The sequence below is a fragment of the Rhinoraja longicauda genome, chromosome 28 (genome assembly GCF_053455715.1).
Source record: "Rhinoraja longicauda isolate Sanriku21f chromosome 28, sRhiLon1.1, whole genome shotgun sequence".
In the NCBI taxonomy this organism is placed as follows: domain Eukaryota; kingdom Metazoa; phylum Chordata; class Chondrichthyes; order Rajiformes; family Arhynchobatidae; genus Rhinoraja; species Rhinoraja longicauda.
The window spans coordinates 24,894,421-24,906,491 of NC_135980.1; the positions used below are offsets into that span (position 1 = coordinate 24,894,421).

At 44.3% G+C, this 12,071-nt stretch overlaps 1 protein-coding gene across 1 annotated transcript in view; it reads left to right on the forward strand.

Moving 5' to 3' along the window:
- Window positions 1–10,766, forward strand: part of arhgef18b (rho/rac guanine nucleotide exchange factor (GEF) 18b) — a 154,245-nt gene extending 143,479 nt beyond the window's left edge. The window contains exons 29-31 of the mRNA XM_078423729.1: window positions 2,859–3,264; window positions 4,296–4,421; window positions 6,355–10,766. Coding sequence (XP_078279855.1) covers window positions 2,859–3,264; window positions 4,296–4,421; window positions 6,355–6,518 — 696 coding nt within the window. The 3' untranslated portion in view covers window positions 6,519–10,766. The remainder of the gene's footprint in view (window positions 1–2,858; window positions 3,265–4,295; window positions 4,422–6,354) is intronic.
- Window positions 10,767–12,071: the final 1,305 nt, after the last annotated feature.

Below are 12,071 nucleotides of genomic sequence, written 5' to 3' on the forward strand. Positions count from 1 at the left end.
AGCCATTTAGTTTCTCCATCCACCTTTGTACACAATCCGAGGAAGCTAGTGCCAGTCGTCTGCAGACAATCTCCAGGTTGAAATTAACCTTGTTCAGGTAGTGCTGTTGAATCTGCTCATCCTTCGACCTTGTGCTGATAACTTCACTCTGATAATGTAGTGCACTATATATTAAAACCAACCAGGATGGTTTTAATATTGTCCATGACCCAGGACATCTGTAAGCACTCTACAGTTTAGCTTATCTATTGAGATTAGATTATCTCGGCATCATTTTTGGCACAGAAATTGTTGGCCAGTCCCAATGCTGTGCATTTATATGTTCTAAATATTTAAAGACATAATTAGTATAGACAGAAGATGGACACAAAAAGCTGGAGTAACTCAGACTGAGTGGATTGAGAACAACAGTTTGCCCAAGCAGAAGGGTTTCAGTTCAGTTTAGTTTATTGTCACGTGTACGAAGCTTTTGTTGCGTGCTAACCAATCAGCGGAAAGAGCATGCACGATTACAATCCAGCCATTTACAGTGTATACATACATGATAATGGATGTCGAATGACAGTGATCAGTAATTGTATTGTATTGTAAGAACCAAAGGTGACGGGTGGAATTTATTTTGCATGGGAGGTGATTGAGGTCTGGAATGCACGCCCGATGTTGTGGTGTGAGATACAGCGCAGAAACTGGCCTTTAGGCCCACCGAGTCTGCACCGACCAGCGATCACCCCATACACTAAAACTATCCTGCACACTAGGGACAATTTACAATTTATTACTGCAGCCAATTAACCTATAAACCTGTTCGCCTTTGGAGTATGGGGGGGAAACCAGAGCACCCGGAGAAAACCTGCGCGATCACAGGGAGAACGTGCAAACTCTGTTCAGACAGCACCCGTAGTCAGTTGGAACCTGAGTCTCTGGCCCTGTGAGGCAGCAACCCTACCCTGTGTGCAAATTCCATTCTAGCAATAAGTATCAGAAAAGCAAGAATTTTCTGAGAGCAAAGGGTGGGGTGAGTTGGGTGCTAGCTCGAAGCCAATGTGGACTCAAGCACCCGAGAGACAGTGTTATGGCATGGAGAGCATTCTGTGTTTGTGTAATGATCAGATTAACACCAACACTACGGTTTGAGGGATAAATATTACCTGCCTCACCATTGGTGTGGAGATTTTCCAGGTGGCAGTTCACCTCGTATTTTGATTGTTGGTGAAAAGAGAACAAGTTTTGACAGAAATCTTACAAAGTTTGAGTCTAAAACAATTGAAATAACTATAGGAATAGCATTGCTAATGATCCATCGGTACCAAAACTACCGCTTGGCTGGAAATGGCTTGTGGATTTATAATTGGGGTGAATGGATTACCCAGTAAAGAACAGACACTGACAGACAACATTCTCCAGCCTCACTCTCATCCACAGTGCAATAGTTAGCCTGACTGAGGCTGCCACTGAACCTCAATATTGTTGGTTTAAAGAAGAAACTATTGTAACCGTCAGAAGGTATCACAAAATGCTGGAGTAACTCAGCAGGTCAGGCTAGCATCGAGGGGAGAGGGAATGGGTGACGTTTCGGGTCGAGACCCTTCTTCAGTCTGAAGAAGGGTCTCGACCCGAAGCGTCACCCATTCCCTCTCTCCTAGATGCTGCCTGACCTGCTGAGTTACTCCAGCATTTTGTGATACTTTCGATTTGTACCAGCATCTGCAGTTATTTTCCCACATTGTAACTGTCAGTGCACTCGAAATTTCTTCTCTGGGGTAAAGGTAGAGATCCACTGGAGGGCAGTAGAGCCGTTCTTAGAGTATAATTATTGAAAACCTGAGCAGTGAGGCTTTGTTAATACTGCTAGTCTAGTGAGCAGGCAGTGCGAAGCAGCATCAGTTAAGACTGGTTACTCAGTGGACAAAGTGCAAATTTGTTGTGGCTCATTTACAAGCTAGCAATGGAAGAATATTAGGCACAAGGAACTGCAGATCTTGGTTTACAAAAAAAGACACAAACTGCTGGAATAACTAACGGATCGGGCAGCATCTGTGGAGAACATGGATGGGTGACGTTTTGAGTCTGAAGAGGTTCCCACCCAAAACATCACCGATCCATATTCTCCAGCACTTTGTGGCTTTTAATGGAACAATATTTTTTGCTTCAGAAGGGGCTTGTGTTACATTTAGAGAAAGGGCGATAGTCAAGTTGAGATTATTCCCATATGCACAACTGCTGCAGTGTGCAAGTGTGATGAAAATACTGCTGGCAGCAGCATTGTAGACATATAGACTCAGACAAATGCACAAACTGTAAATTGTACTTAAATTACATAAGTTCCTGCCAGACATTTTATGTGCTGAAAAAATAAGACAGTTTAATTTAAAGATACAGCACGGAGACTGGCCCTTCAGCCCAACGTGTCCCTACCAACCAGCGATTCCCATACACGAGCACTAGCCTGCACACTAGGGCCAATTTACAATTTTTACCAAAGCCAATTAACCTGCAAACCTGTAAGTCTTTGGAGTGTGGGAGGAAACCGAAGCACATGGAGAAAACCCATGCGGTCACGGGGAGAAAATACAAACTCCGTACAGACAGCACCCATTGTCAGGATCGAACCCGGGTCTCTGGTGCTGTAAGGCAGCAACTCTATTTACTTGATCCATGTGGTGATATCAGTATCACAAAGAATATGGCATAAAGGTGAAGTTCAGCCCCGATCTTATTGAATATGGGGCACTATGGTCTATTACTACACTTGTTTGGTCTTTACAATGCTGTGGTCTTGATGTGTCTTTTCCTTGTCAGCCCAGGTTGGTTATTGATATCCAGCTTGCCGTGAACATAATTTATTGTTGAACCTTTAGATTCAAGGCTTCATTCATTCGCACAGCCTTGATGGAGAGAGAGCTGAAATGAACCTCCTACCGCAGAGTGAGGCAGGTCTGGCCCAGCATGGCACCAAGGACCTTGGGCAGTCGAGCACGTTGATGGAGCACTCCGAGCGAGCTGCTGAAGTCCATCTTCAGAGGGAGAACAGCACCACCTCCATGTTTACTCGCACGCCTGATATCCGCCAATCCCTCATTTCAAAACCCCATGTGCCCATTCATCTCGTGAGCACCACCAATGAAAGTTTGAAGCACACTGGAGTACAACAGAAGATCCCGACAAAACTTGCCACTTTAAAAGGGGTGAAAGAGAAGGGTGGAAAAGCCAAGGACCGACAATCCATTGCTGGAATGCCCTCTTCATCGGTGCTCTCCACATCAGGTACACCTCACTCCTAACTCCTTCATTTACCAGCTCTGGCCATTCCAGTATGCAAGCATGCAAATGCCAGGACCCTGTCCAAGGCCAACCACCAATCCTTGCTATTACTTGCCTGTGTTTGACTTGAGCGCCAACCTCTCTTCCTATCTTGGCATAGACACGTTCAACTAAATTCTAAAAGCAAAATCATTTAGAAGGCAGCAAATGGTCTTTTGATGGAATCGATTGAAAGATACAGTGTGGAAACGGGCCCTTCGGCCCACAGAGACCATGCTGACCATCGATCACCTGTTTGCGCTCGTTCTGTGTTACATAAAAACATGGAAACATAGAAAATAGGTGCAGGAGGAGGCCATTTTGCCCTTTGAGCCAGCACTGCCATTCATTGTGATCGTGGCTGATCATCTACAATCAGTAACCTGTGCCTGCCTTCTCCCCATATCCCTTGATTCCACCAGCCCCCAGAGCTCTATCTAACTCTCTTTTAAATTCATCCAGTGAATTGGCCTCCACTGCCTTCTGTGGCAGAGAATTCCACAAATTCACCACTCTTTGGGTGAAAAAGTTTCTTCTCACCTCAGTTATAAATGGCCTCCCCTTTATTCTTAGACTGTGTCCCCTGGTTCTGGACTCCCATTTTTGCATCCATTCCCTACCCACTAGGGGGCAATTACCAGAGGTCAATTAACCTACAAACCCAGGCATCTTTGAGATGTGGGAGGAAACTCACTCGGTCACAGAGTGCATGCAAACTCCGCACAGACAGCACCCAAGTCAAGATCGAGCCTGGTTCTCTGGTGCTGTGAGGCAGCAGCTCTATCAGCCCCATCAAAGCTAAATCTATTTCCTTTTCTCTCTACTGAAGCCCAATCCTCCATTACCCTATTTTCACTCTCGAACCTGACTACCTTTTGTAAATATTTCACGTAATTTTAATTTCCAGCTTTGTGACATTTATTATTTTATATAATTCAATGTGGGCTTTCAACTATTTAATTTGTATGCTGAGTAACTGTTCACTTTGCTTCAAGGATCAGTCGCTGCAGACTTTAGACAAAACAGCCCGGCAAGGTTTTTCGTAAAAGATGATGGGGTGCTGAGAAGCAGGAGGTCTTCAAGCCCGGTGATACCAAGCAGCCAAAGTCTCTCCCATCAAGGTGAGGACTACCAGCAACCTGGACTGCACGTACAGTAGTCGTAGAAACACATTGTTGAACCAGGCCTTTGAACTCTACTAATCTGTGTTCACATTCATTGTTTCTTCCCGATTCTCCATCCTCAGTTCCTTTCAGCAATACAGAAATTTAATTGCTGTAACAAAACTTTTTGGCTCAACCAACCAGTGTTGCTCATCAGCCATTGTACAAGCAGAATCCCATGTGTTCACTTTGTTCCCAACCAGTTTTATTTTCCTCTCCTTCAGCCCCCATTTGTCTTTCATTAATGTTGCCTCGTTTGCCCTTTCATTCTCTAACTCCAGCAGTGCATCCTCTACCAAATTTAAAAAAGGGAAATTTTACTTCTCTGATCTAGATTATTTGCATTTCATCATTCTCAACCAAGGGTCTGAGGTATCTTTTCCGTTATTTCTGTTGTACCTTTTCATTATTTTATTTCTACCCATCATCCACTGTTATAATGATAATAGTTCTTACTTTTCAAAGAGAAGAAAGATGTTCCATAATGCCTTTTACATTCCTTTCAGAATATCCCAAAGAGCTTTGCAACCACTGAAGTCTGGTTTTTCCTTGTGGTCATGGACCTTTCCACACATAGTGCTACAGTCATCATCCCATTTCATTTCCCTTTATGTTTCACACCATTTGATCTGAGATTTGCATTAATACATTGCCTGATCGGGTCGGTCTTGGAAATGGTCCATTCTGACCCCCTGTAGTACAGTTGGTCTGTGCAAAACGACAGATGGCCGGACCTCCGCCTGACATCATAGTGCATTCTCCTTTCTTCTCCAATCAACTATTTGACCACTAACTGCATCTCTATATATTACAAAAGATAGACTCAAAGTGCTGGAGTAAGTGGGAATCAGTGGGTCAGGCAGCATCTCTGGAGAAAAAGGATGGGTGGCGTTTCGTGTCGGGACCCTTCTTCAGACTGGACTCTATATATTACAGTTCCCGCTGGAAACTCTTTGAATAGTTCTTGACACTTTCAGAAGATAAGAAGAGTCTCGACCCGAAACATCACCCATTCCTTCTCTCCAGAGATGCTGCCTGTCCCGCTGAGTTACTCCAGCATTTTGTATCTGCCTGCTTCTCAACTGTATCTTCATTCTTGGTTCCTGAACTTGGACTTTGCTATTTGCTGCTCATATTTCATGTTTATTCTTGTAAAAGTTTAATTGGGGAGGGGGGAGGAGTAGGTTTAAATGTAAGTTTGTCTGTGACAGGAATGGTAAAGGCCCCATCTCTATTAGATGAGTCCTTCCCCCTGACCTGGCTACTTCAAGCAGCAACTACAAATGACAATTTACCTCATTACTATTACTGGTTGTGTGGCAAGGATTCTTGATTCCCAGAAATAATTACAGGGGTTCTGTAAGAAAATAACTGCAGATGCTGGTACAAATCGAAGGTATTTATTCACAAAATGCTGGAGTAACTCAGCAGGTCAGGCAGCATCTCAGGAGAGAAGGAATGGGCGACGTTTCGGGTCGAGACCCTTCTTCAGTCTGAAGAAGGGTCTCGACCCGAAACATCACCCATTCCTTCTCTCCTGAGATGCTGCCTGACCTGTTGAGTTACTCCAGCATTTTGTGAATAAATAATTACAGGAGTTCAATACACAAACGTTTTTAAGAGTGATTTTGCTCAACATTGGACTGACAAATGTCGGCTGCTCAACAATGTTTATTCTGTATTTTATAGTCCTGAATCTCATGCTCTCTTTTTCTCGTCAAGAATCCATTTGGTGAACTATTGCAAGGTGTTTACAAAAGGCTGTAGATAGTTTGAATAAGCCCAATGATATTTTGTGTATTTATATTCAGAGAAAAAAAAAACTTATGCGATGAGTAACTATTCCCAAGAATTTGCTTGTTGTAACTGCTGCTTTCCTTTGCCGTGACAGAATCTGTGACCCCAATGGACGTCCATCCCGAGCCACAGCCCAACACAGTGAACGCTCCAATGCCAAGTGGACTCTCCCAGCTCCAGAGCGCGCCCATCACTGCGGTGACCAAACAGCCACCCAGCAGGCAGGACGATTCTGGCAACCAGATCATCTTCTTCTGAACCGTGCGGTGCACAGTCGAAAGTGCTCGCAGTCTCCGGGCATCGCGCAGGACCCGGGAAAATCCCAAAACAAGGGTTGGGGGGTGAAGGGAGGGAAGGGAAGAAGGAACACCAGCAGCGGTCGCAGGAGCAGCAACTGCCGGAAGCATGCCGACCGACACTGTCCCAAACTGACCCGACCGAAACCTCCGGGGAATCACTGTGGCGCCTGGCACTGACCCGCCTGCTGAACACCGCCACCCAGCGTGCCATGGTGATGACTGGCAGCAGGTCCACGGTTGACCCATTGTAAGACCTGCTGTTAATAATCTTGAACACGTCCTTCCCCCCCCCATTATCAGGAGATCAACAGTTTACTTGGAAGAGGCTGTTTAAAATTCCAAGCCTCCCTCCCTGGGTCAAGGTGCAAATCCTGGTTGGACGCAGAGGTTATGGGATAAGCGTGGGTTGGGAATGGAAGCACTGACCAACTGAGATGGTAACCTGAATTGTTCAAACTCCACCCGTCCTGGAAATGGCGGGGAAGGAGATGAGGGGGGGCAGTGTGTCCACTAAAATGTCCTTAATCCAGGAACCAGGAACCCCACCTTGATGTTTCTACTTTTTAATTAATCTGTGACTTTTTTTTTTTTTGAAAGTGTATTTTTTTAAATATTCTCGACAGTGGAATGAATACCCCAACAGTTTTTGTGTAGGAAGGAACTGCAGATACTGGTTTACACCAAAGATAGACACAACATGCTGGAGTAACTCAGCGGGAAAGGCAGGATTTCTGGAGAGAAAGAATGGGTGACGTTTCAGGTTGAGGTCTCGACCCAAAGTGTCACACAGTCCTTCTTTCCAGAGATGCTGCGTTACTCCAGCACGTTGTCTATCCCAACAATTTTGTTTGTTGTTTCTCAGTCTGAGGAAATATTCTGTAGGAATTAAGTATTTCACCTGGTGTATTTCACCTGGTGTTCCCAGATCTTGCCGGGTAATTAATGAAACTATTTTATTATTATCCTCTGCTGCATCATTCACATCACTGGTCGATGGTGTTTTGGGGGACGTAGGGACTCGAGTTCTGAGGTGCAGTTGGGAGGATCCAGTGGTGCTAAAGCTAGTGGAAAAGATGCATGGAATTGGCTAGCATTTTGCCCAGGACCAAAGAGAAAAGTCATAAATTAGTTGTCGGCAATATTCCTCTGCTTGAGTGGGAAGCCAATTCCATTCTGGGTTACAAGTGGACTAATTATATTTTAGACTTTTATTTTTATATCTTGCAGTTTTGCCAAACTACCCACATCATTTCCTCTGGGAGAATAGTGATACTAATGGCAGTGCTGGCTTGAAACTCCCTTCAGCACTAATGAGTTGCTCTATTGATTGAAGGGTGCAACTCCTAATGAGCAGGTTGGAGTCTTGTCTCATGCCTCTGATACGTTTAAGTTACACCAAAGCAAATGAGCACAGGATCTCTCTTGATACCCGGGTTTCAAGTCTCCACTGTGTTAGGAAAGAGGTGGCTGTGCTGGTGGCCTGAGTGCTTGTCATAAATGCACCCTGATCTTGCAGAGTTGAAGAGGAGATGGAGAAAACAGCACGTCAGCTTTGAGATCAGGGAATGAACCCCTGCTTCTAACCCGCGTAGGCACATCAAGGTTATTGGGATAGCATTTAACCTGGGTTGGTCCAAGCAAATCTGACCCATCTCCCTCATCCGCCTCAACACCTAACTGATCCGGTTATCAGTAAATAATCTAAATCTGTTGTTGATCATAATTAAGGAATAGTTGGAGAACACAGGCAGATCTGCCCGCACTCTGGCGTATTTGAATCATTGCATTCTATTTGGGGGGAGAAAAATTACTAAAGAAACTTGAAGGTATCAAAAGCATTAACCACTAGAATATCACACTTGTATTTTTGAGCGGGTTCTTCGCCAATTTGCACTTAAGGGCGATTTTGTTTAATTTGTTTATAGCTGGTTATTCTGTAAAATGTTTTATCAGTTAGTGTTGAAGCCGTGGAGCACTTTAATGCACTCTATTAAAAACAATTGCTGTACTTTGGTCTGAAGTGGTCATCAGAGACCAACATTCCACCGATGGATAGGTGGTGTCAAGTGACTACAGTCCGGTCATGTGACTTCCTTGGTCATGTGATAGCGTGTTCCATTACCGCAGTCTATCGCTCGCGATGAGCTTATGCAATATTCCGAATTTTGCTTGAGGATGAGGCTTTGACCTCTTAAGTCATGCCCGCAGGGACCTGGGCCTCCACAAACCAGTTGCATTTTGCATGAGATTAGATCCGCTTGTCACGTGGGGCAAAATGTGAGAGATAGGAGCCTGAGTGACACTTCAATGCAACACAACCTCCAGGGCTTCTGGATGGACTCCATTGATCACGTCCTTAGTTTGAATCCATTTGGAAGAGGTGAGATTACGGCTGGACCTGCGATGTATTAATAATGTCTTCGAAAAGGATTTCATAAATAGTTGTGTGTCAGATAATGATAGGAAAAAAGAAAGGGCATGTTTATAAAATCCTGCCTTTTTTTTTGGTTTACCGGTTTGCCTTTCCAAGTTTCTGAACTTTTCTGAACAGGCAGGAAGGAGGGTGATGTCCTTGGGCACGGTGGAAGGTGGTCACTCTGTAGGAGGGTGATGTCCTTGGGCACGGTGGAAGGTGTCACTCTGTAGGAGGGTGATGTCCTTGGGCACGGTGGAAGGTGTCACTCTGTAGGAGGGTGATGTCCTTGGGCACGGTGGAAGGTGGTCACTCTGTATCACTCTTGCAGCACAGCCAGCACCTCTACTGACGCTCCATTCAAATTCAAACCCGGCTTCCCTCGTAAACTTTACTTAAGATTTGTTACTTTAAAATTTTTCAAAGAGCACCATGATAAACGAGGTCCTTCAAAGTAAAAAGCTGCTTGCTCCTAGTAAAAGATCTAACAAAAGTTACGCTGCCAGTGTGAATTCCAGTTTATTTACCCCCCTCCCCACTTGCAAGATATTCCTATAAAGGTGTTGCATAAATCAGGTATTACCGTTGTCAGTTGTGCGTTAAACATCCATTCAAATTGCCTCGGTGAGCCAGAGCTGATGAGAAATCACACCAGGGGTTTCACTCCTAACATGATCGGTTGAAAAGTAGTCAGGGACGAGAGAAATTCAGGCACTGATACCTGATCAGCACTCGAGTCCCATCTTACTCACAAATGTTAGTCCCTCAAGTAGGGTACCTGGATTCTGCCTGTTCCCATGGAACAATTCCTCTCAGGAGAGGTGAGGGGTGAGAAATGGCCAGATTGTGAAGGTGACTGGTATTAATAGACCTCAGAGTGGATCCCATGACATTTACAGTTAGCGTTCAATAACCCTGCTGAATGAGCAAACAAGTCCGGTGCCATAAACCCCTCCAGTAAATGACATGATTTAGGATTTGAGTGAGACGCTGCACCCCCCCCCCCCCCCCCCCTCCAGTCCATCACCATGTACCACTCTTGTTACCCGATCACTAAAGCATGACCAAATGATATGTGGGATTCAGACTGTGTGCACTTCAGTTGCTGTTTGTACCAATACCGCTGCACTGGGCTTGCTGTGTAGTTCTAAGCAGAAACTACCAAACCACCCATTGATAATCACTGTCCTATGGACAGGCTGTTTGACTATGTGTCCATGTCCAAACAAGGTTCCCATGAAACTGTCCATTTGGGAATAAAATACGAGGGATGGGCAGGAAAAAAAAAGATTCAATTGTGACAAAATTAGTGCCTTCAGGAGACCTTCCTAGAAAACTGAGGATGGGGGGAGTTTGTCAATGCAATGGAAACTGTGGCCTGCCAAAACTGCAGATAAAATGTACATTTAGCGACTCAGGTCCAGGACTGCTGTTTATAATGTAAAGTCATGTGATTGTGTGCTTAGACTATAGCTTTAATGAAAAGCAGGGGGGGGAAGAGATCTTGATCATATATCTAATTAGGATGTATAGTTTGTATATAGTTCAGAACTGTCTTGTCACTCTACTGCCAGAATGGTGAAGCAGGTTCTTGTAGTTTTGTTATATGTTGTAAAATTTAAAGGAGAAATTAACTGTTGATATTCTGTCAAATTGTGCACCTGTTTTCTTTGATGAATTGTAAACAAGATTGTAGCACGTTGAGCAATTTGTTTTTATGATGGATTATTATTCTAATTAAATCTCACAGTAAAATGAAGACCTGTCTAGTATGAATCTGATTTCAGCAATAAAGAAAACCATGTTTCTACTGTGTGCTGGCTGTGTGTGTGTTTAATGGATGGGGTCGGACCCAAGAGGATATCGTATGGCAGGTCGGGTGCAAATGTTCATAGGCAAGGGGGTAACACACCTCCAAAGTTGGCCAAGTCGATGGATATTTTTAAGGCAGAGATAGATAGATTCTTGATTAGTACGCTTGTCAGGGGTTATGGGGAGAAGGCAGGAGAATGGGGTTGAGGGGGAGAGATAGATCAGCCATGATTGAATGGCGGAGTAGACGTGATGAACCGAATTGCTTAATTCTGCTCCTATCACTTATGAACTTATACATTAAACAAGAAAGTAAGCAATGCTAAGCTTTGAAGAGAAACCTAAGCAAGTCCCAACTCTGAGAAACTGAGTAAATGAATGAGAAGAAGATACATTTATTTAAGTAAAACACAAAAGTGCTGGAGCAACTCAGCAGGTTAGGCAGCATATCTGGAGGACATAGGCCATGATTTGGGTTGGCACCATTTTTCAAACTGGATCCTACAGACATTTATTGAATTCTGATTTTAACGTACTGAATGCAGGACATAGAGCAGGAGTAACTTGGAGCTCTAACGTATTGATAATTGAGGAAGAAATACTGAGGTGCAACAGGGTGGTGCAATGGTAGAGTTGCTGCTTTACAGTGTCAGAGACCTTAGTTCCATCCTCACTACAGGTGCTGTCTGTACAGAGTTTGTGCATTCTCCCCATGACCACCTGGGTTTTCCCCGGGTGCTCCGGTTTCCTCCCACACTCCAAAGACGTACAGTTTTGTAGGTTAAGTAGCTTTGGTAAAGATTGTAAATTGTCCCTAGTGTGTAGGATAGTCCTAGTGTGTGGGGATTACTAGTCGGCGTGGACTCGGTGGGCCGAAGGGCCTGTTTCTACGCTGTAGCTCTAAACTAAACAAGAAAAGTACGAATGTAGCTCGCCTGTAAAATATGTGATTCAAGTCCAGAAGAAAATTGAGTTCAGATATTGGAAGTGGGTCAGGTCACATGCAGAGCAGATTGGCTTCCCAGCCAGCTTTAGACTCTGGACCTGATAAAACAAATAGTCTGTTTGGGAAATGTAATTAATAGAGTTAATATATCAAAGTAACAACTATTCGGCATGTTAAATACATAACTCTAGCAGCTGACTAGCCAAGCCATGCACTAAATCAACATGTGACCAGTGCACAAGACTCTAACTTGTCCTTGAATATGTTTCCCAGGACTAGTCTTTAAAGGTGAGTCACGCAGGGAGGACTCGGTAAACCTTGATTCTGAGGGTGGAGCAGTA